We start from the raw sequence: 25784 nt of genomic DNA on the forward strand, positions 1-25784 counted from the left end.
GTGATATTTGTGCTCTCGTTTGGCTCAGTTCCATCCATTTCCCTGTAATTAACCCACTTTTATTCTTCTTGATGCCCACTCATACCCCATGTGTGCACACCACACTTTCTTTGGCTCCTATGCCAACACTATAACTTGTCTATTACTAATAATTTCACAATAAAAATGGCTGGGTTTTTTTTTTAAAAACAATATATCAGTTGGATTCTCTAGAGGATATAACCAGAAATGTATAGGTGGACCATACGCTAATTCTGTTGTTAATTTTTAAAGTGCCTCCCATACTATTTCCATAGTGGAAGGAATTAATTCATCTCTTTTCAACCGATCATGTTGAAGGAACTCTTACTCTGCCACTCACCAGTCAGCATGTATTATTACATGGTTTTCCGTTCTAACTTGGGTGAACAGGAAATCTCAAGGTAGTCTTTGCTTGTTTGTTTTGCGTGTGTGTGTGTGTGTGTGTGTGTGTGTGTGTGTGTGTGTATGTGTGTGTGTGTGATGCTGTCTCACCATGTAGCCCAGGCTAGTCCCAAACTGTGGCATTCCTCTTGACTCAGCCTCCTAAGAGCTCGAATTACCAGTGTGTGTGAGACCTTCCTGGCTCAATATTGTTCTGATTTGCATTTCCCCTATGGCTAAGGATAGCGAACATTTTTCATGTATTTTTGGCCGTTTGTATTTTTGGCAACTGTGAGCAATTCATTGCTCAACTTACACCAACACATTGAAAGAATGTGTTTGTGGTTCATCTTCCTAGAGTTATTGCTACAAGATGTCTATGAATTTTGCCAAAACCCTGAACTGTATTTGTTTTTCGACGGGAAATGCTCCCTCTCCTCCCTAATGTGCCGTTTTCTTCTGATGACATTTGAAACATAATACACTTCCGTATTTCAATGAAGCTCATTTCATTTGTCTTTTGGCGGCTGGTACTTTTGGTGTCATCGAAGAAACCATTGGCTACTTTAAGCTTATGAGAATCTGGTCATTCTTGTTTTAGCTCCTATCTACATGCAAACACCTGATCCATTTTGGATTATTTTTTAGATGTGGTTCAAGGCAGGGCTCAACTTCCTTTTCCTTCATGCACTGAAATATTTAACACTAGAATGAAAATCAGGTTAGCCATGGTGTGCGATGCAGTCTGCTTTAAAACCACGGATCTTTTGGAACTGTGAGCTGGTCATTGTGAAGAAAGCAATGTGAGATAAAGTTACTCTGCTTCAGATAACTTTAGCGCTGACTAGTCTTGACGCACATATTTCAACTCTAAGTGTGGTATCTATCAGAGTGTTATGAGTGTTGGAAAGGGTCACGTGGAAGTGAATGGGCAACATGGTTTTACAAGGCAAATTATTAACTCAAGAAACTTACTTGGCAAAATAGTCTTATAGCGATTTTTCGTTCCATGACGTGGAATATCGATTTCTTTGGGATCCACAAAATTCATTGGTATTTCCTGAAAAAATAGATGATACCGAATTGTGTAGCTAATGCTGACATGAAGACAATCTTTACAGGTGGCATCGCTCTGTGAGCCACTGAATTTCAAAGTCACTTACAAAACAACAGACTATGCTGCTGGCTGACCAACATCTTTCCTTTCGTAAACAGGCCAGATGCAGCCTGCAAGCTCCCTACTATGAAGCATCACCATATGTTTGGAAATATTAGTTTGTATGTAGTTACTACAGAGATAGAAAACACCCTGCTTCAATAGTAAGCATTTCTGCAACATTACTTAGGACAATCCATTAAAAAAATTAAAAAAAAAAACCCACAATATATTCAACATTCTTCAGAAAGTTTTTATAAGATCAGCAAAAATCCCATCCTTTTAATATCAATTAGATTTCAGAGTCATTAAAAATTCCCCCCGAGAGTGATGACTGTAGGAGGGCCTTTGTTGTTTCTGTTGATATATGTGCTGAAATGCTTTTTCATTAAGAGCTCTTTATAGTCACACTGTTTCATTTGTGGTTATAAATGGGTTACCTTTTGGAAAAGGGGCCCGCTTTTCTCCTACTTAAGCAGACCATATTCTTATTTGGAAAGAATATATGTCACATTGCCACATGGCTCCAGCAAGCATGGCTCCAGTGAGCTGCTCCAGAGAGGGCAGCGCCATTTCCAGCCCTAGTGCTAAGAATACTAAAACTGAGTGGGAAAGAGTGGGCTCACCATGAATTCACTCTGAAGTAAGTGGGAAGTTGCCACGACGTCTCTCAGCTGCGGCCTCGTGAGAACACGGCTGGCTGACTGCAGATACTCCATGGCTATCTTCTCCCGGGGGGTTGGGACGGCCACAAAGGGTTCCACATTCCCCAGGCTACTCATGTCCAGGGTAAGAGATACATTGGACCCTCGTCTACATGGGGAAAAAAGTTATTACATATAAATATTACATGTATCACTTTTCACTTTGATCACTCAGATTGTCTCCCCCCCCCACACAAGGACACAATACAGTGAGATCTTTCCAGAAAATATATGTGTATATTTGGCATGATTGACTGCAGCAACTCTCTATAGTTCCTTTACAGGAAATTGGCAATTTTATTGTTGTAAACAGTTCTAAATTGAGAACATGTACTGTAGGTTATTAGTAAGCATACTTGTTGCAGAAATACTAGGATGATTAATAATTTTAAATAAAAAAGAAACAGAAAAAGTAGACATATTTGAAATGAGAAATCACAGGTAATGCAAAAGAAACATGTATCTACATGTATGTCTGGGAGTTTGAGATATATATCATAGTCATTAAATGCTTTAGCTATTTCACAATGTAGGTGAGGTGTTCTTCAACATAGCACATACTATACCATAAACAAACATACCTTCAGTTAATTAAAACTTAATAAAACTATCTACGATAGTTCAAATTATTATGTTACTATAAAATATAAATGTTTTAAACCGTATGTGGAAGTGTAGAACTGTAAAATCGGTATAAACCCTTTACAGCAAGTTTGGTGGTGAGTACCTGAAATTTTAGAGGTTGGAAGATTAGAGGAAGGGATCAGGAGTTCAAGTTCATTTTGTTACATAGGAGTTTGAGGCCATATATATATATATATATATATATATATATATATATATATGTAATTAATTTTATTTTGTGAAACCTGTAAGAGGTCATAGAGCTCACAGATCTGTAGGCTAAGTTTCAGTTTATCTTTTCTTTATTATTTCCTTTTCTTCTTTTGGAAAGTAATGACTGAAGTCCTTCCACTTACATGGACCCTACTGTGTAGAAGATGTAAGTCCCTCTTAGCAGTTACAGTAGCTGTGTGAAGGGCAGCTGTAAAAGAGCATTGACAACGAATGTCTACATGGCTGTTCCTGCGAGACAGTATGCGAGAAAAGGCGGTTTGAAGCCAGAGACTGTGCTCATAGTGGTTGTGAGTTAGAGTACAAAGGCATGTGTCAGGATATTAAATGGAGTGCCTGGTGTCTGTTGTCCCACAGAAATGGCGAGCAATGAGCAGCTGGTCAAAACACAAGAGGAAAGACAGTGAGAGGAAATTCTGAGCATAGATCAGCTCCTCTAAATGGCAGAGAACACACCAGAAAGAAGTAAACAAACCTCCATCTGAAACAGTGGAAAATACACAACCAGAGAAACCTACTAAACAATCATCTTCCATCAGTTCCTCAAGGTCTTGTATGTCCTGTGGATACATTTTGTCTGCTGTGGATACATTGTATCTGCCGCAGACACAATCACCGGCTGTGGATACATTGTCTTCTCTGTGGAGACAATGTATCTGCTTTGGAGCCAATGTATCCACTGTGGATACAATGTGGCTGCTGTGGACACATTGTATCTGCTGTGGACACACTGTATCTTGTGTCGGAGACAATGTATCTGCCACAGACACATTGTGTCTACTGTGGGCAGTTGTATCTGCTGTGGATACATTGTATTTGCTGTGGGGCGCAGTGAGGCTTGTCTACAGTTTGATTGGTAGTCTGATCTTTTACTCTCCAAATGTATTGCAACTGTATTGCTAATTCCTGTTTCTACTTAACAAACATTTAATTTACTTTTGGTCACTAAATCGTATACTTTAAAAAAAAAAAAGCACCACGTTTTGGGTTATTTGTTTTATCAAATGCCTAGCTAGCTGCAATTCCTAAGCCAATTTAGAAGCAACTTTTCTGGAACCGACGCCAGATCTTCTGCAGAACTGCACAAGCTACACAATTTTAAGAATTAATTTGTTAGGCTGGCATACAAAGCCAGGGGATTCATCACTGCATCCTCATACAGAAGTATGTGCTGCTAAACTTTACTTCATTCACTCCTCTCCCCAGAGCACTCTCCCAGAGCATCTCGGGCTAGTTTCTTTTCCTTCCCCCAGTTAATCCTTCATTATGCTTTGCTAAGTATGCCATCACTCTGTTTCCCCACCTCTCTCAAGAGAATTTGATGGACATGTAAGTGCTTAAGCATTTCTTTTCTTTCTCTTGTAGTTCACGAGAATGGGAAATGGCTGAACTTTTTTAGGGTTTACGAGTGAGTTCTTGATTCTTTCAAAGAAACACTACTACCTTTCTGAATATTTCACAGAGGCGTTTGCTGGTCACTAATATGATCATGCATGTAAGTTGTCCCTGTGATGATGTGTAGACAGGTACCATCACCTTATTTATTGCAGATTCATATACTGTAATCAAGGTATTCTGGAACACTGTTTCCTTACTGTTTACACACTGGCCTTGTCAAGTATGAAATGTGTGCATAAGCCTCACACAATAATGGAATGCATTTTTTTTCATTTCAAATACTTTCAATTGAATATTTTAGTGCCTGAAGGATTCATAACTATACATCTTCACTGCCGAGCTTACCAATGTTTCTTTCTTTCCCATACTTGCATATTTAGCTTTCCCTCTGACTCTTAAAAACTTAATATCAAAGGCCAGAGGAGCCAGCTCAATGTGTGCTCTCAGGAAGACTTGAGTTCAGATCCCCAGGAATCCTGATTTTTTTTTTTTAAATGCCACATGTGGCAGCAGGCATCTGTAATCCAAGCACTGGCAGGTAGTAGGAGACAGTCGGAGACAGGGAGATTCCTGGAGTCCACTGTAAAGCCAGCCTCGCCAAACCTGTTAGCTTTAGGCTCAGTGAGAGACCCTGTCTCAAAAATTAAAGGAAGCAGAGAGTGAAGGAGCCACTCAGCATTACCCTCCCGCCTCCACACACATGCATATGCACATACATGCAGTTAATACCCACATGTCTTATTCTTTTCTAGAGTGTCCCTAAAATACACTTTCTCGTTCTATCATTGTGAGCAACTCTTTGGGATTGCTGGGCTAGAAAGAGATGAACAGCACTCTGAATGTCCTGCAACACATTACCTATCTGGTAGAAAGGTGTATGTATTTGCCCATACACCCCACCCCACCCCACCCCATTTGGGGTTCTTCTTGCTGGCTGAAATATATGGTTTCTTGTGTTTCTGGGTAGGAAATTTGCAGTGGAGGAGCAGCGAAGAATGGTTCTGCTTTTAGACCAAGATTTTAATTTAATTTTAGTGAGAAACTGGTTTTTAAAGTCCTTCCTTTCCCCTCAGTGGTACTTGCCTTTAATTTTGTAGGGAATCCTGGAATTCTGGTTCTGATGATGGCTCATTTTAGTTTTAGTGTATTTGTGAAATTTTGGCTTCTTGCTGCCTGTTACTTATTTATTCCCCTCAGAAAAGAGTCTGGAGATGCTGTTTCAGGATTGCTAGCTAGAGGCCAGTTTAAAGCATGGTTCCACTCAATTTTCTTCCTCAACAGACCAAGTGTCTACACCTGGTCAGTAGGGAGACACCCTGAGCTGCAGTGCATTAGCGGATGGAGAGGTGTCTTCCACTTATGGTGGCTGGGCAGCTGTGTGGAGGAGGGATCATTTGAACTGGACCCTGGCCATTTCAGAGACAGCCTTGGAGGAGTAATGGTATGGCAGAAGAACCTCTAAAAGGACTTTGGGGCTGGAGTTCAGTTATGCAAAATGTACTTTGGAGTCAGGACCGGGTTTTCCCGGGGAGATGAGATGGGAGGCAAGAGCTGCACAAACCCACAGCTATCAGAAGCTGCCTACATTCAGCAGAGCAGGCCATGGCATCGACATCGATGCCCCCCAACTTTTGTCTGGTTTCTCTCACACACCCTGCCCACACCTGCAGATCCAGAGCCTCTTGGGTCCATGACTAAGCCCATTTGCTTTAACGAGTGAGCTTCTGAGGGGATTGCGGTCAGCTCAGGGCTGTGGAACCCACTCAGTAAGGGACACCGGCTCTGTCGGAGCAAGGAAAGGAAGAAAGGGACCCAATATATTAAGTTTCTGTTGTTGGGCCAAGTACTGTTATATGGCGCTTTTGGCTTTGGAAGCGCTGTTTTTCCTTCTTTTACAGGTTAGAATATAACACACAAGCTCTTATTTGCTTTGCCTCCCAGAACGAGAGTGTAGGCAGATTGTGTTAGACTGTGTGCCCCTGGATGTCAAGCACTGGGGGAGGGGGAGGGGTCAAGAACAGCATTCAAATACAGAGTTCTGTCTGCAAGGCGTGTCTGCTGGCCTTAAATCTTGCCCATCCACCTCCTCCATGTGCCCTTCCTTAGGGTTGCTTAGCTTCCCTGCCTCTCAACTTTTTTTTCTGCCCTTTTAAAAGCGAATAAATAACCAGGTGTTCTTGGAGAGTCACCATACCGGCAACATACAAAAGTGACGTCAGTGGCTTAAAGAAGTGATGCATGGGTATTATTAAATCTGGGTGACAATGAACAAAATCCTTTGTAACTGTTACTTTTTTGCATTTCTCTAAGGGATCTATTTTAGGACCCTTCCATAAGAACTGCAAATTGTTTTTAATTGAGATTAACTTTGATGCTTTGGAAATCAATGACTAAAACCTACACATTTGGCACTAAAGAAGAATATAGCTTGATAGCCCGTTACCTTAAATTTCCCCTTCATTATGGCGAATCTATTTGCCCCGAACCCTAAACAATGCTGCAGCATTTCAGCTCACCACCTTGGACAATGTCTTAAAGTTCATCTCTAGGACTGAACTTGCAGCAACTGTTGACCTTACAGAGCATTTCCCACAGCACAGCCTTATCTGGGTAAAAGCTCTCCCATGCTTTGCCATAAAATACGAGGGTAGGATGTCGTTAACTTGGGAAAAAATCTCGGCTTTTGTTAATTCTTATTTTCAAAGGGCAAACAGTATTTAGACTAACTGAAATATGGTGCCATTAGGAAATTGAGTCAGAAGGGGTCATCTTAAAGGAGGACCATGTTTGGAGACTCAGGCATTTTCTTGGGGCAAAGAGCTTAAACAAATACTCACACTTTAATTTTTCCTGATGAAAACAATGTGTTTACTGTGGGAATTCATAAAATTCAGATATCAGAAAGTGGAACTAAAGTAACTCATATTCACGCTTTCTATATTATTTAAACTGACTCTGAAATCTTTCTAATCTATGGGGATCAATGGCAGTGGCTAATTGCTACAGTCTTGATTTCTTTGGTTCGAGAAACAGATGAATTAATTAATCTCCATTGTTTATGTGTAGGTCCTTACCATTGAGAATCTTTTTTTTAGCCTTTCCTTTCCTAATTTTTATTTTGTGTCTTTGATATATTGCTATGATGTTTGTGGTAAAGCTTTCTTTCTCAGATGTGGCAAATACCAATCTGTTGTTGCCTTAGAACACTGAAATGGTTTAAAACGTATGGTTATGTTCAGTGAAGCAAACGGATCTATCTGAATGCACAGTGATTTATTTTACATTTACTTGCTGTGTGTGTTTGTGTGTGCAACAACATGTGTCAAAGTCAGAGAACAATCTAGGACCTGCGTTCTAAGGAAGGAGCTCACCGCCTCAGACCTGGTGGCAAGTTCCTCACCTCTCAAGCCAGCTCACCAGCCCGGAAGTGTGTTAAGAACTTAACCAAGTTCTTTAAAAAACTAATTCAAGTGGAACTATGATCAAATACGAATTCCCAAGTTCTTTTGTTGTTGCTGTTTCTTCCAGATATCGAATCATCATGTTTAAACACAACTCACAAAAAAATTTAGAAAAAGAATATGTTTTAGTAACTATGGGTTGATGATGTGAAGGGCAGAATGTGATAAACCAAGAACATATGAGTTTGTTCCGGTAAATGTCGCAAGCCAACGAGGGTAGAAGTGAGGGTAAAATTTGGCAACAACTTGAAAACAGGGAAATTTTGATATTTAGAAAAATTTAAATGAAGATAGGTTTTGAGAAAAAATATTCATCAAAATAATAGGAGGCCTGACCTTTTAACAACAGAATGCATTAGAGTAAGAACTAGAACACTTACTGAAAACTTTGCCTCTATTTTGCTGTGCAAGTGTGGAAAATGGTTTAGACTTTTTATGCCTCCCAATCGCTAGTGCACAAAAGGAAACACAATGAAAAAAAAAAAAAACTTTATCAAGTTCCCCTGTAGCACCAATTATTATTTATGCCAAAAAGTAAATAGGAGTGAGGAAATTCAAAAGATACCGATGCAAACAATTGAAGGAAAAAGCAAATTCTTAAGGCAAGGTAAGAGAAATGCAATGAACAGCAGGCTAATTACAATTAAGCCAAAAGGAAAACACACATAAATATTATGAGCCAGGGCCACACTGAACTCAGCAAGGGAATATAAACAACCCCGTTGAAAATGTCCATTTCGGCACTACTGTTCTTAATAGCCACGGAGTGGGAAGAAAACAGTGCTAAAAATACGCAAGCACTTCAACCGAGTGCTGGAGTGGCTCGCAGAGCACACATCTACTTCCCTGGAAGGACAGGGTTGCAACACTTGGCCTTAGGAGCTGGATTCCAGACAGGCTGCTTGCTCTCTTCGCATGGGATACTTGCTTGCCCGAGAAGACCTGAGACTTCTAGCACCTTCTCACTCTGTGTCCTCACACAAGTGAAATGAGGTCAGAAGAAAATGAAACATTCATTTTGCGCGCGCGCTAGGCAGAAGCGGTTCTTCACTATTATGTGAGGAAATGAAGGCTCAGTGAGAAGAGCTGGCAGCAGCTTGTATCCAAGCCTCGGAGTGAGAATGGAAAAGTACCCAGCTCAGAGGTGCTAGGAAAGACACGGTGGTCTGTGGAACCGTCTCCATGGCACCCACATCTGATCTCACAAGATGAGGAATGAGAAGCTAGCGCATCCTTCCTCCCCATTGGGAAGCTGGGATCTGAGGCCTCAGCTCTGCAGTCTGAGTTTCACTCCCTATCATTCCTGGCCACACCTAATGTGAATTTGAGCCTTACAGATGAGCTTCAAGCCTTCTACACCCAACTTGGTATTTTAGCTCTTCTGATTCAAATTGCTCCCATACTTAGTTTTCTATTAGAAACTTAATTACAAAGAAAGGTAGAAAGAGAAATCTTTGTTTATCTGAACAGCAAAGGCAAAGCTTGGAGGGATAGGCCCTTCCTGCTGTGGACTGACTGGTCCCTACATCTCGTTACAACTCCGCATTTCTGCAGCTGTTTTGTTCCTTGAGGCGTTAAGTTTTAAGAATATTTAACTAACAATCCCCCCCCCCATCTCTTTACTTTCAGGTAAATTCTGGATACTGCCCTCTATCTAAATCAGTTGACGGATGAGAGGGTGTGAATTTTAAAACAGAAAAGGAGACAGAGTTCTAAGGAAGTTAAATTGTGACGTCACTGAAGTGTATAGAAGCTGAAGTAATATGAGTGGACAATATGATTAATCATACTAAAATTTCCCAAAGGGAATGCCTTAGGGAGACATAAATGAAAATAGCCCTAAGGGATGACAGGCATGGGCCCAGGAAGATGAGAAATGCACTTTTCTCTACACCAGAAAGAAAATCTTATAATTCGAAGACCACCTTTGGTGTAGGAAATGGTGCACTTCTTAAACTCCCGTTGCCCTAGGAAGGATGCTGGTTTCCCTGTTGAGTGACTACATAAAATATTTTCAAGTTCCTATCATGATACCCATTCCTTCCACCTCTACCCCCTGAGTGCTGAGACTAAAGGCATGCCTACCACCTTTATCCAATCTTACATTTTATATAAGACCAGACAAAATTTAAAAATGAAAATGAAAATTATCATTAGAACACCCAGGAAGCAGAAACTGATTTGTATGTGTTCAAGACCAGCCTGGTCCGCCTAGCAAGTTTTAGTCCAGCCAGGACTGTATAGTAAGACTCTAGATCAAAAGATGAAAATAAACAAACAGCCCCAACAACAATCCCCCCGTACACAATGAAAGCCTATACATGCGTATGCATAAGTGTAAAATATATACAGTATACTCGTCACATGGTTTTCTGGGACCTGACCTTGGAAATCGATTAAATCAATACTTTACCACATGAGTTAAACTTAAACATATTTGGCCCCAGAGTTTTCTAGATTGCATCCAGTAAGACATGTTCGATGGACAGACTAAAATAAAATAAAAATACATTTAAATACATTTAATGAAGAAAATGTCACTGTGTTGTGACAATCACTGGTGTGTATGGTTTCAGGGCTGAGCACTTGGTATAAGGAACTGGGACCACTTCCCGGGGGCCTCATTAGTTGCCTGTCTTTCTTTGTCTAGGGTTGAGACCCTGTGAGATTTCCTCCCCCCATGCTAGCATGAGTGTGTCTTCCTTGTCGGTGAGTTGTTGTAAAATATAAATAATCAGAAACACAGGGTATGGAGGAACCCTGAAGACAGATTCCTAGGGCCCTCTTTCTACTTGATACAGACTCTAATAGCAGCTCGCTGGTAAGTGTCCAAACCTTCCAGCAGATCCCCAGTGCGCCTTCTGATCTCTTAACTTTCCTAGTTCAGAGTGTTTCCTTCCATATTGCACTTTAATAACTTTCAACAGAAAATACTACTGAAAACACGGTGATAAAAGCCTGCCGTTAGCTATCGCTGACATAAGGCTTCCAAATCCAGTCCTCATGCATAGCCTCTCCCTGCCTATGCCTGGGCAGGCAGTGAGCTACAGCTCACTCCAGGTCTGTCTCTTTTACATCCATACCCCCAAATGCACTTTTTCTAATATATTCATAATAAATGCATGTATTCACTAGACATGTTCTCTGCGGTGTGAACAAAGCTATGGAATTCAATTCTCCTTCTGTATCCACTAGTAATTGAAAAGCAAGCCACACTTTCGTTGTCTGCATGGTTAAATGGTCACAAATAAATTGGAGAGAGTAATGCCATCTCACGGCTTGGGCAAATCTTCCAGAAGTATGAAACCCCAAGGACCATTCTAAATGAGAGTTTGAACCTTCAGAGTGAAAACCAGATGTGGTGGGTACACGCCCATTATCCCAGCACCTGGGAAACTGAGGCAGGAGCCTAATTTCGGCTATGCTGTAAACTCGGCTATGCTGTAAACGCTAGGCCACCCAGGGCGGCATATCAAGAAGCTGTGATGAAAAAGAATGAACACATAAGATAAAATAAAACAAGTAAAACTAATGAAATTTAGACTGTGCAGGAACACAAAATGCTATTTTAAAGATGTGGTGTGAAACTTGTAAAAATACCCATGAAGTTTCAGTCTTTATAGCTTTAAGACCCATGAAGATTTTATGCATACAAAAGATTAAAAAAAAAAAAAAAAGCAATGCACTGTTTCCAAACCAAGAATGATTAATTTTTATCTTTCTCTGGCACTTGGTATTGTTTTGGCTGTCACTCATGATGAGTCTGTTTCCCCTTAAAAAAAAAAAAAAAAAAAAAAAAAAAAAAGAACAAAATGTTGGTAGCTCTAATTTTAGTTCCTGGCTTTCATTTTTTCCTCATTCCTGCGGTGATAATGAAGAAGTAAATATTCGACCTCAATGAAGGAAGCCATCTTTCTGAAATGAGAAATAGGAATTTCAGTTGATTTGTACATAAGCATGGATATGGATATACATTCATATATGCCCAATGCTTTGTAAGTAGCACATATAATTAATTCACCATTTGTTTATACAACTACGGAGGGACCCTCTAAGCACTGACCATCAAGAGCGGTGCCGCTCACAGTTATAACCATCCAGTGACTTACTTCAGCTAACCCCTGACTCATCAGAGAGCACATGTGTTTCATAGCACCTCTGGATGAATGAAGAAATGCAGAGTGAAGAAATGCAGAGCAATGGCCCAACCTGATCAAAGTCACCCACAAAAACCCTGCAGCTAGCGTTTGCTTAACAACGAAAGATTCAGAACTTTCTGGGCAAAATAATCTTGAAAAAGAACAAAGGTGGGCGACTCACATTTTCTGAATTCAAAATTTCTATCAAGTTATACTAACAGCAGCAGCAGCAGCAACAAAGAACAAGGAGGAGGTATTATCACGAAGCTAGATGGTGCGATGGAAGAGAACTGAGAACCCCACTCGTCAACAAGAAGAGATGTTGCAAACAAAACCGTGAGGAGAGGAGGAGTTGCTTCCAACGCGATGGGTAGCTGTGACGAGGGTGGAAGAGAGGGCTGGTGGGTCTGGAGGCCACTGGGGCTCTTACCTACAGCTACTTAAAGTGTGGAACGGTCTACCATGGGGGGGGGGGGCGGGCAACAGTACCCAAAACCTACGGCATACTAGCTCCTCTGCATCATACTGTGGCACATGTTCTATCACTGAACTGTCCCAGTTTATTTTTTATCGTGGGACAGGCTCTTGCTAAGTTGTGCAGGCTGGCTTGAACTCCATGGTCCTCACAGGCCTTACATTTGAGATCTCTCTGCCTCAGCTTCCAGAACTTGTGAGAATAATAAGCCTGGGCCACCAGGCAGGCTGCAGCACACATTCTTCCCAATTTTGAGGGCAGATTCCTAAACTTGCTTGTATTTGTTGGAGAGAAACATTTATAGAGTTACTCTTCACCAAGGGAAGAAAAGGCCTTGTGATAGAATTATTTGTGTTAAAAAAAGCAGTATATTCAAACCACGTGTCGTGGTCCATGTCTGTAACTGCAGTACTTGGGAGACAGGAAGGCAGGCAGGACTATCTTGAGTTCAAGGTCAGGATGGGGTACATAGCTAGACTTTATTTATTGACTGGCTGATTTAATTTGGGGCCCAGGGTGACTTTGAACTCCCTGCATAGCTGAAGAAGCCTTGAGGGCTGGGGTTAAAGGTATGTGTCTCACACTTGATTGAGACGGAGCCTAGAACATGTGAGTGCCAGGCAAGCATCCCACCAACTGAGCCGCAGGCTCACGCTCGCCCAGACTTATATCTTACCTGGAATGCTGACACGGTCCTGTAGTCCCAGTATTCAGAAGGTAGAGGCAGAAGGACCACGTCAAGGTCAGCCTCGCAAACTCTAGGAGTTTGAGACCGGTCTGGGTTTCATTAGATCATTATTTTAAAAAAAAAGTAAAGCGATTGCTTCTAATGTCTATCTTGTCTAATGGTAATCAAAAGTGTCTACAAGGTCTCAGTTATTCTATATGAGAAACAGATACCTGGCCTGGAGGGATGGGTCATTAAGTTAAAAGCACCGGACCTAGGACCTATATGACAGCTAACAAACGTTTGTAACTCTCATCCCAGGGGACCCTACACCCTCTTCCTGCCTCTGGTGGCACTATGCACAGGTGGTACCCAGATGTACTTGCAGCCAACCTATCCAAACATGCGGAATCCAATTAAATAATAATAAAAAAGAAGCAGACAGCTTCTGTCACTAACCAAGACACCTCAAAATCCACCTTTACCTAAAATGAACTCTCAGCAAGAATTATGAAAATCTACTGTTTCCAAAGCCGCCCCCTAAATGTTCAGCCAAGAACAATAATATGCTTAAATACCCATTCCTGCGTTTGTTCTGCGTTCCGTTAAAAGCGCACCACCCACGAATGCAGCTGAGGGCTTTGGCCAGTGAGGCACGTTGCAAATAAGCCAGGGTGTCCCTCGCCCTCTAGGAGTCGCTGCCCTTTCACCCCGGGAATTGCAGAGTGGGGAGTCGCTTCCTTTCGGCCAGTGAAGAGTCAGCAACGGTGCTTAATGCACCATCATTCTTCAGGTGGAAGGAAAGAAGGAAGGAAGGAAGGGGCCAACTACCTGGAAGAGTTGTGCCCTGATAAAATTCATGGTCTAGCCACCTTGATTGCTTTCCTGCCAGGGTAAATACATAATCATGCTATCAGTGCCATCTGAGATAAGGATAGAAGTTTAAATATAAATTATTGACTGGAGTTGCCAATAGTTAAAATAGGCTTTTCCCCCTCAAGGGAATGAGACTTGGCACCTGGATGCCGTCTGTAATAACTCACTGTTATTTCTGGGTCTTTTCTCGTGCATTGACAGGTGGGATAATTGCAAGATGACCCCCAAGTTCAAGGGCCTTCCCCTCAGAGTAGGTGTCACACAGGGTGGGCAAGGTATGGGCTCTAAGCTCTTACCATGCTTCACTGACTACACTGCATCCAAGGAGCAGAGGGACAGGAAAAACAAGGGAATACTTCAGAATTTAAAATACCATATACATTTTAAGGGCTGAACTGGTACATGCTATGTAAAGTACACTTTGACGCTTGTGAGATAGGAGACACAACCCTGACTTTTCTAGAAATAAAAATACATACTTCACCCAAATCAAAGAGATTGAAAAGAATTACCTGGAAACACTTCTGATTATTGTTTTAGAAGCTGCTATGTTTATATATATAATTAAAGTCACTATTGTAGCATCTTTCTTGCCAGTGAACTTGTGGTGGTGGTCACACCATTTGGGCGTAGTTTCAGGTGCAGACACGGACCATTGTAAGGTAGAGGAGGGGCTGGCTTGGGAATTCTTGGGTTGCAGAGAACATCAGAGGGGCAGAAACCACGCCCAAAGGGTGTGGCCACCACCACAAGTTCACTGGCAAGGCCAGATGCCAGCAGAGCACATGAACAAGGACTCCGTTTGTCTCACTCCTTTCACTCGGCATGACGTCACTTTGGTCCCTCCGTGTAGTGACACTTGGAAGCTCTCTGTTCCTTCCCATGGAAGAATCTATTCCACTAAATGAATATATACATGTTGCTCATCTGCTCATCTGGGTTTTAGTTGATGGACACTTGGATTGTTTTCTTTTTTTTAACTTTAAAAAATGTTCTAATATGCTTGGATATAAGTTTTCATGGCATACATTTATGTCTTCTGGATATATGCCAGCAATGGGGTTGATGAAGTAAATTCTTTTTTTTTTTTTTTTTTTTTTTTACCCAGGGCTTTGGGCAAGCTAGGTGAGTCCTCTGCCTCTGGGCTGCTATACCACCAGCTCCAACATTTCACTTTCTGAAGCACTATCAAATGTTTTCCCCAAGTGGGTGGACTATTTCCCATTTTCATTGGCAACATATTAAATTTCTAATTTCTCTACATTCTTGCCACTTTGCAATGTATACTACTGTTTTTTATTTTATTACAGAAATCCTGGCGAAGAAGGATAATTTCATTGGGTTTTAATTACATTTTCCTATAATCAATTGTTCTGATGATTTTTCTTTTGCATTTACCAGCCATTTGTTTATCTTCTGTGAAGAAACGCTTGTTCCAATTTTTGCTTAATTTTTAACTTGCCTTGCCTTATTTTTCAGTTGTAAAGACCTTTACGTATAGTGGATGATATATCTTTATCACTCATATGATTTATAGTTATTTCCCTCTTTCTCAACTGTCATTTTAGTTTTATGAGATGAGTAATCATTGTATGTGTCGTCTTGACCAAGACATGGGATATTCAGTCATTTTGTTAGACACGGAAAATATTTTGAATCAGTATATTTGACAAAGCAAATTGTCTTTTATAAGGTAGTTGGCCTCATTTGCCAGACTGAACAAAAGAAAAGGGCTTACTCTATCTTCTCCCACGTCAAAGTGGATAATTCGGGTTTGCTAGTCTTTGAAATGAGACACTGTGTTTTTCTTGTGTTGAGTTTCAAACTCAGCCTTTCCTGTATCCCAAGCCTGCTGGCTCTCAGACTAAACCCACACCTTTGACTTCCTTTGGTAGCCAGGTTACTGAATCACCCTGAAGAGCCAGGGACTTCCAGCCTCCTCTGCGATATAAGACAATTGCTTTTAATGTGTCTTTATGCACATTCACCCAACACCATTTTGTTTCTTCGGAGGCCTCTAGTGGTTGTAGTGGCCTGTCATTGGTTGTAGTGCATTTGGTATCTCTCCTGAGAGATCATTGTGTAATTTAGAGTCACAAAACCTCCAGGGTGCCCAAGTGATGGTCTCCTGACTGTATGTGATGAAGGCCATCTCTGAATGCAGCCCAATGTAAGGTCACAGTTCATAAAGACATCATGAGGCTTTGCTTTGTAGTTTGTGTTTGCAACTCGATTGTGTGGTTCTCAGTTATGAACTTTATAGATGACATCATATTGTCATGTCAAAAGAGTAAGTGTTCAGGAACCATATTTTGTCCTTTAGTTTTGATGAAGCTAGATGGTACAAGCATGGCTGCTCAATATAAAATTCTCCATGCGTGTTAAGGGAAACATGATAAAAGGCACTAGCACAAGGCCAAATATAACATGTGGGGTGTTAACATGTAATTCTATCTCTGTTATATAAATTATAGTGTATGGGACGGGGGCTGGTGCAAAGATCAGCTGTGGATGCCTGAAATGGTCCACATTGAGTACTATATACACTTTCCCCCTTAAATATATGTGTCTATGATAAAGTTTAGTTCACAAATTAGGCATACTAAGGATTAACAATAACAAACAACTATTGGTAAACTGTATCCATAGTTAAATGACTGTAGCATCTTTCACAAGACCCCTTCTTGTACCAAGCTTGCCCTTCACATCTAGTAACATAAGCTGATACAATGTATATCATACTGAGACAAAGTGAGCTGGAGGATGTTGGCACTGGGATGTGATCTGCGGCTACAATGTAAGGGTTGGTTCAACACCAGCACAGGGCTGTTGCAATTCACAACTGAAACAGTTAACAAGTGACTAATAAGACAGGTAAATATACAACATGGATACACTGAACCAAAGGATGGCATATGTTTCTGGGAAGGGCAGTGTGGAATAATACGAGATTTCATCATAATACTTATAATGGATGAAATTTAATACTTAGGAGCTATTGACCTCTATAGTTGAAAGACATTCATTAATTATCTTTGTGAGTGTGCACGTGCGTGCTTGTGTGTAAGGGCGCATGGGTGCCATGGCATGTGTGGAGGTCAGAAGATATCTGAGTTGGCTCTTTCCTTCTATGTAGGTTCTGGGAATTGAACCTACACAGGTTCAATTGGCAGGCTTGGTCGCAAGCACCTTTGTCTGAAGAGCCATCCAGCTGGCCTAGATTTCTTTTTTGCTTTGAGATCTCACTCTGTAGCCCAGGTTGTTTTTGCACTTTTTGGACCATAGTTAATCACAAATACCTGAGCTCATGGAAAGAGGCACCACAGGTACGAGGAACCATTGCCCTTTAGTCAGTGTGAAGTAGGTACCCAAAGACTATGCCTTCTTATATTATCATCCACATAACATAGCGGATGTTCTATTCTTATATTATCATCCACATAACATAGTGGATGCTCTAGCACTTTACTGTCCCTTGGGCAGACAACTGTGACATAAAGTCTTTAAGGGAAACAGGGCTGTACTGGTTTCATCTAGAAGATACTAATTTAAATTCAGTACAAAAGCAACACATTCTTAGTATAAAATCTGAAAACGTTTGTTTTTCAGGATGGGGTCGAACCTAGGATTCCACACTTGCTAAGCAGGTGCATTGCTATTGGGTTGCTTCCTTAGTCTTCTGTCAAGTGTCCTCTCTTCTAACCCTGTTCTTGGGGAACACTGCCCTGATGGGAGATGCCATTCTATAAATATGTTTCTCATACTGGTTAATGAATAAAGCACTGTTGGCCAATAGGAAAGCTAGATAGGCGGGGCTAGGAGATGAGGAGGAAAGAAGAAGTAGGAAGGAGGGTCAACATGGAGAGTCTGGAGAGAATAGAACCACCAGCCGCCTCTCACTGGTAAGACCACATGGAAATACATAAAAATGGGTTAATAATTAACACAGAGCTAGCCGATAAGAAACTAGTAATTGGCCAACAGAATTATATCATATACAGACTCTCTGTGTGTTATTTGGGGCTGGCGAAGACTCGGTGGCAGGCGGAAAAAACCTTACTTCTTACACTGCCCTGAGGTCCCAGGAGCATTCACTTCAGTTATGCACATCTACACAAAGATAATGTATCTCATATCATAGCTTTGCATCTTCCTCCTATCTTGCATTTTATATTAAAATACTTCTTATTAAAGCAGAATACAGATTTTACAGGTAATTATTTACCTAGTGATAAATGTCTATTTTTAGTTATTTATTTCCAGTTCCTTTCACCATTACAATGCTATAGTTGGCTTTCTTACACTTTATATGTTTTCTCAGTCACATAAATACAAGCCTAAGAATATAAGTTTTTCCTATTTATCCACTATAGTGAAATTAATTTTCTTTATTATTTAAGACATATAAAAAGTAACCTTTATCTCTTTTATTCCCTCTTTATCAATGTTTAATCATTATGACAGAAAACAGCTTTTAAAATATTGTCATTAGAGACATGGCAGAAAAGACTGTGTATACCCTGTCATATCTATATTCTAAAGTTATCGTCAAGTTTCAGGTAAAGTTATTAATAATTTTCATCTTTTATTTGTATTGTCTACTTGATAAGCAAAGTTGAGAAAAATTAAGTATATCTCCACGAAACTTCATTTACATATATACAACATGAACTATTATATTATGAATAGTTTTTTTTTTACAAACTTTGAAATAAGAAAAGACAAGAAATAGAAATAGAAATAATTTTTCTTTCTTTACCAAATATTTGTTCTCAGCTGCCTGAAGGTCCAGTTCCAGGGGGAATCTAGCAACTGCATTCCTCCCCCCAGGCCTCCAAAGCCCCCCACCCCTGAGTGTGTTTGTCTCACACACACTATTAAAAATAAAGCAAAAAATTCTTCCACTGCTTTATATATAAAGGCCCATTTTGATCCTTATTCTGTGTTGACTGTTTCATCGAATATTTGGGGAAGTTGAGTGTTATTAATCCATTGTTTTATGTGAAGAAAACGATGTATACACTTTAAGAATGGTCTTTGACGATCTAACTACTTAGGGGTTTCCTATATTGTAAATGGGGTGAAATGGTGACAAATCCCAAGAGCTTTGTAATAATAATATGCGGGATATATTTGTAGATAGAACATATTCATAAGAGTTTGCATTTATTTGAAATATGGCAGAGGCAGAAGATGTGACTTCTGAACTTTCTTCCTTTTTTTAATTTTTTTTATTTTTTAATTTTTTTTTTTTTTTGCCTCCATGTGTCTGAATTATCAACACACACATTTTCTACCAATAATTCCCCGTGTCAGATGAGGACATTCAGAGAAGTGTGAACTCTATTTAAAAAAAAAAAAAAAAAAAAAAAAAAAAAGAGCTGCTTAGGACAATCTGTTCAAAGGGACAGAGCTCATTAAGCGAATGCCACAGGCCAGTTCCTGGAGTTCAGGCCCACACCTAACAAATTCCAAAAGTTCTTCGGACTTAAGCAAGTCAAAATACGCTACGGAAATCATTTTTGACAAGAACTCTTGGGCTGAGCTTTTAGTATTCAGTATCTGGCTAGGACAGGAATCGCCCAGTATCCTGTGCAGGAAAACAGCTGACGTGAAGCCCACGTAGCCTTCCCCCTCCTAATCAGGCTTTCTAATGTACTGCCAACGTGCCCCAGGCTGTCCTCGATAAGGCCCCCACGTGAAGTCCTGGGGTGCGGGGCTGCATCTTTTCCTGGAGCTCCTCTCTCCAGAGCGACTGAGCTCCTTTTCAGATTGAGTTCTAATGGCACCAGAGAGGAAGAGGGCAGAGCTAAACTAGACAAGAAGATCAAAGGCGTGCATGCACCGCACTGAACTCCCAGTGGCCAGCGCTGAGGACCAGGGGTGCCCAGTGCGGGGCTCCGGGTGCCGCAGGCCTTAGTAGGAAACCCTGCTCTGTGCATTTGGGTCTAAAGCAGGCCAGAGCCCTTCTGGAGGACAATTAGGGACACATTGGGGGAGAGCCTTCCCGTGGCTCTTTTCCAGCCTCGGAATCCTCACAGGGCCCTTGATCCTTGTTTATTTCATTTGGCTTTAAATCTTAGAGGGGCTACAAATGCCTAAAGTAGAATGATTCAGGACAGAAAAGCCGCTGCTTTAATGTTCTTTATAACAAACGGGGTGGGGGTGGGTGGGTGGGGGAGCTGCCCAGGTCTCCCGCTGCCTTGTGGCTCGATGGCGCCACCTGTAGGCGCCACCTGTAGCCACAGCACAGGCCGTCCTCACCTGTCAGGCTCTATCAGTGTTTCTAGCAAGAAAAAAAAAAAAAAAAAAAAAAAAAAAAAAAAGAAAGAAAGAAAGAAAGAAAGAAAGAAAGAAAGAAAGCAGTATTATTTTATTTCGGATTGCTTGTTTCGCTACTGAAAGGATATGGAGAAGGGGAGATCGGGATTATGGGGTAACCTTAAGGCTCATTTCGCTTGTCTGGGGAGTATACTCGGGGACCCTGAGTAATAGCTCTGATACAGCAGCTCAGAGTCCTCCAGATTAACCTTCTAGGGAGAGATTCAGTGGACGGTTGTCACATGACTGCTGCACCCGGCAGCGTCCACAAGACAGCACACTTCGTTCAGAGCCAGTGTACCGATCCTCCAGTGACCCCGGAGTCTGAATCGGCCCCACCTTTAAATGCCTCCAAATCCTGGTGTGGAGAGTACTGAGAAACTGTTCCCGTGCCTTTGGAAAGTTTGCCCTGGGTAGGACCCACCAAGGATATTTCCCTAACCCTGCCCACTTTCCTGCCTTTGCAATCCTGTGCCTAGGCCTGACACTGGCCCGGGGTGAATGAGAATAAGTTTCCTGTGTGAACAGGAAAGGCTCATCCGGTCCAACATACCTGCCCTTTTTGGGTTTATCTTAATCTCACCTTCCTTCACCTTAGACAGATGTTTCTCATAATCTCCATCGTAAAATCAGACCTGCCTTTTAGCATCGTTATCTTTAAAACCAATAATTTCTGAACTCAGGCCGCAAGGCTGTTGCGAGTTTGTAGTTTTATAAACTTCCAAGTTTGAGAAAGGAAACTCCAGGGACGTTTGGTTTTCAGGGTTGGGAAGGTCAGCTCACTTGATTTTACACACACTTAAAATTATGAGTTGTTTTTATTTGTTATGTTCTGGATACAAACATTTTCTGCCCCAGCGTTTGGTGGTAAGTAGTATGTTTCCCTGGAGTGGGATTCACAGGAAAAGCTTCTGTAGGTGGCTAAGTTCCTAAACACCAGAGATCTGTTTAAAAGCTTAGCATTCTTTGAGTTCTTTCCTGGCCCCTGGTTCATGTTTCATATCTGGAATTTACAGTAGGGTGAGGTAAGACAGTCACCGTCATAAACAAAGTGGAATATTTATTCCACAAATGTGTACAGGAAGATCCACACTTCCAATCAAAAAGCCACAAGCGAGCCTCTTGTGCAGGACCTGGGAAGGGTCCTTTGCAGCATTTAGATCTGCAAACTTTATGCACTTTATTTTTGTTTCACACTTTAACTATGCCGGTCAACAGCCCACCGAGAGGACATGAAAGCTCTCTGCCAGATGTCGACCGACCACTCATTAATTTGTCTTAAGTTCAGCCAAAAGGGAAGAAGGTAGCACGGGTAGGAGCAGGCACAGCAAACCAGATCAACATCTGACCAACCAAGGCTTCCTGTCACCTTGGGAACAAAATTGATTGGCACTGGCTTCCTGTGTACAAGCTAAAAACCAGTAGCAACTGTGGTGACAAGAGTAAACTACAGATAAGAGACCCGGAAATGCAATCAAGTCAATCTCGGAGACTTGAGCAGAAAACGCGCGAGCTAACAGCCTTTGAGGCCAGTATTTCAACCCTCTACATGTGACGTCGACACGTTTTCTTCTAGTTTGTCCCACTTGTACCAGTTGGGAGTCTATAAAAAAGGACACAAACTTATTTAATTTATGGTAGGGTCATTCAGTTTGAAAAGAGTCATCAATTCCTTGTCTAAAAAAAAAAAAACCAAACAAACAAACATACACAAAACCCAAACAAACTTTACCGATGTCCTACAGTGATTCTCCTTATTTTTTTGCTTTTGTTCTGTGCCCTGAGAAATGAATTTCCTCTACAAATTAAATACACTGTAAATATTGCTACTATAAGTAGTGGAATACAATTTGGAATATATGTGATTGATTATGTGAGATAAAAGAACAAAGTATCAATATTTGTTTTTTTTTTGTTTGTAATTTTTCTTATCTCTTTACCTTCTATAACTATTTGCATTAAAAGATTTTTAAACATTATTTCTTTTAGTTAATGAACCAAATAGGCATTTCATTACAACATTTTCTACACATGCTGTATTTGTGTTCATCCTTCATGACCCTCAATGATTCCCTGTCCCCCATCTTGTGGGCTGTTAGGGTAAAACTAAACTGTGTGTATGAGAAAAAAGTGTGTGGTTAAAAGTTGGTTTTACTAAAGTGGTATGAGCTGGCCTAATCCTATTCTATTTGCTTTCAGGGTGGATTCTGGAATTTTATTCCCTGTAGCCTGATTCACTCATTTAAAAATATTTACTGCATGTGTAAATACATAACCACATCTGTGAACAGAATCATAATGCATGAAATAGCTTGATTGACTTGTACCCTATTTTTAAAAGATTCACTCAGAGGGACACCCTAAAATTAGACAAGTGTGCAAAGAGACCCATTCAAATTGTTGTCGAATTATTAAATAGGACAGCAAAAAAGTTTGCAAAGTACCCTTTCCTTGAAAGTTTGAGATTAGTGACAAAAAGATTATTATTATTTTTTGTGAGAGATGTTCTCAAAGTTTTGTAATACATTTTTCTGTTCTTCCCGTTTCAGAGTCGGTTCCATTATTTACAAGCTTGCCTACACTGTTGCTCTAGCCGTAACCGGCTTTATGACTAAAATCGTTAATAGTTCAGGGTGCTGACCATTCACAGACAAGGAGCTGAGACAAAGGTGTTAACCTAAGGCCCCTGTTGGCTTGTGTCATTCAACAACAGATGAGACATTCGCTGTGGAACACATCTTGCTCTAATCCAATGGTCTGCAACTCAGCTTCCAGGGGCCATAGAGGAAAGTGGGCTGCTGAGGCCTGGTCAGACCCCATCGCTGTGAGCTCACACAGGCTGTCCTAGTTAGCACATCAGATTCTCTTTCCTTTAAAGCTGGACTGAGAAGTCCCAGCTTTAAGAAGAGCTTAGAAGTCAGTGCATCCTCAGCTGGGATGACCCAGATGGGCTCCAGAGAGAATGAACTCCATTTGTGGTACAGTAGGGACAGTACATACGAGGTCACTAGTATTTTGCCTTCACAGTGTTGAGCCCCAGCCAGTAACTCAGCAATCTGATTTTTTCCACAGTCTGAGATCTTAATGCACTGGGAAAAGGTATTTCAGAATGCATGAGACTTGGCAACAACAGTGGGTAAGGACAGAGTCTGGAGTGTGGCTGCCTGAAATTCAAACTGGACTCCTGCTTAGGGTTGCCTTTCTGTACATCCATTAGCTTCCTTCTCTGTGGATGGAGGATACTGTTCTTTAGAGCTATAGCCGGCCCTCAGAATCCATGGGGATTGTCCCCAGCTTCTCCCACAGACATAAAGTCTGCACCTGCCCAAGACTCTACTTCAATGTGTGGGAGCATCCCTTCACCTTCCCCGTCTTTAAACCCCGAGTGCATTGCTAACCACACCTGGTATGGTGTGAGCTCTCTGTACATAGTTGTTGTGTGGTATCACTGAAGGACAACAACAGCAAAAGAAACCCACAAGTGCTCGGCAAAGACGCCGTCAAAGCAGTTTGCGCCTGCAGATGTCGGAACCTGAGGATGCGGACGGGAGTGGAAGACGCAGATGGAGATGGGGGGATACTGTGGGGTCACAGCTGTGGTCCTAGGGGTGTCCTAGGGGTGACTGGCATGATTAATGCAGCGCACTGAGAATGGCCCCTAGTGCAAAGGACAGATGCTTGGCAGCTGCTGGCTGGTTTCTCATCGCATCCCTCCCCATTCTATCCCCCAGGCACCTTCAGTGTGACTGACGCCAGGGTTGTGCAGGTCCCTGCACCCTGGCTGTGGTGGTTCGCGTTTGTGGTGGTCTCTGTACTGCTGATTTACTGGTACTTAACTCTGCTCCTGCTGCTGCTAACCCGACAGCTGAAGCTGTCAGCTGTGACCATCGACATGCTGGGTGAATATCTACGCAGAGGCCTGGAGAGCGCACACAATTGTAGCAGGGGCAGGAGAGGTGAGTCCCATGGTTAGCCTGGCTATGAAAGAATTTGCCTTCTAAAATAGGAGACCAGGTCTCCCCATCTTGTTCAGGGCAGCTGTGAACTTATGGGGTCGTGAGCTCCTCCAGCCTCAGCCTCCAGAGTAGTTGAGATTACACACACGAGGGTCTGTGCCTGGATGTATTTTTGAGTTTTGCTTAAATATACTTTTAAAGTTCCTGCAGTAAGAATGCATTACTTAGATTTTTTTTTTTTTTAGGTGAATAAAGGCTGGTGAAAACATTGATGGCCCACCCTGTTTACTGGTATTTTATACCGTCTCATGACCAAGGTAGGAGCCCCTCTCCCAATATACTCGATGCCATTCCATTGTAAAATAAACAATAAACACAGAGAGACAGGGCCAAGTGATGGGAGATGCGATTCTGTAAATATGTTTCTCATACTGGTTAATGAATAAAGCACTGTTGGCCAATAGGAAAGGAAGATAGGAGGGGCTAGGAGACAAGGAGGAGAGAGGAAGTAGGAAGAGTCAGGATGGAGAGTCTGGGGAGAACAGAACCGCCAGCCGCCTCTCGCTGGTAAGACCACGTGGAAATACATAGAAATGGGTTAATAATTAAGATAGAGCTAGCCGATAAGAAACTAGTAACGGGCCAACAGAATTGTATCTAATACAGAGTCTCGGTGTGTTATTTGGGGCTGGCACGGCGGGACAAGACTAGTGGTGGGCGGAAAAACCATACTCCCTACAGCCAAGGGACATGGTCGATTTGCCATCTAACTAGAAACTAGAAGCACACAAGCCTGCTACTGACTTCTTTATATATTGTTATTTCTTATATTGTGTAAAACCTTTGCCCACTTATCATTATGTTTAAGAAGAAATACTTTTGATAAGATGAGAGCTCTTTTTGCAATATTTGAGCCAAACTATTCCCAGGAGAATGTTCTTGGGTTGGCTCATAGCTCAGTTCTGAACAATTACCCTGACATTATCCTGAAAACAATCCCCACAAGTTGTGCTAAGAATAAATATGCACAATGGAATAAAATTATCCTTCCAATCTAGCAAGGGGAGTGATATTTCAATCAGGAAATCTAACCTTTTCCCAGTGCGTTAAGATCTCAGACTGTGGAAAAAATCAGATTGCTGAGTTACTGGCTGGGGCTCAACACTGTGAAGGCAAATGGAGTTCATTCTCTCTGGAGCCCATCTGGGTCATCCCAGCTGAGGATGCACTGACTTCTAAGCTCTTCTTAAAGCTGGGACTTCTCAGTCCAGCTTTAAAGGAAAGAGAATCTGATGTGCTAACTAGGACAGCCTGTGTGAGCTCACAGCGATGGGGTCTGACCAGGCCTCAGCAGCCCACTTTCCTCTATGGCCC

General features: G+C 41.6%; 1 protein-coding gene across 1 annotated transcript in view; it reads right to left on the bottom strand.

Annotated features, from left to right (window-relative positions):
• Positions 1-25784, bottom strand: part of Ptprr (protein tyrosine phosphatase receptor type R) — a 198239-nt gene that overhangs the window by 38037 nt on the left and 134418 nt on the right. Inside the window, exons 7-8 of the mRNA XM_051176224.1 lie at positions 2185-2371; positions 1378-1462 (exon numbers count right to left, since the gene is read on the bottom strand). Coding sequence (XP_051032181.1) covers positions 1378-1462; positions 2185-2371 — 272 coding nt within the window. The remainder of the gene's footprint in view (positions 1-1377; positions 1463-2184; positions 2372-25784) is intronic.

Source organism: Phodopus roborovskii, unplaced genomic scaffold, assembly GCF_943737965.1.
Source record: "Phodopus roborovskii unplaced genomic scaffold, PHOROB, whole genome shotgun sequence".
NCBI classification, from domain to species: domain Eukaryota; kingdom Metazoa; phylum Chordata; class Mammalia; order Rodentia; family Cricetidae; genus Phodopus; species Phodopus roborovskii.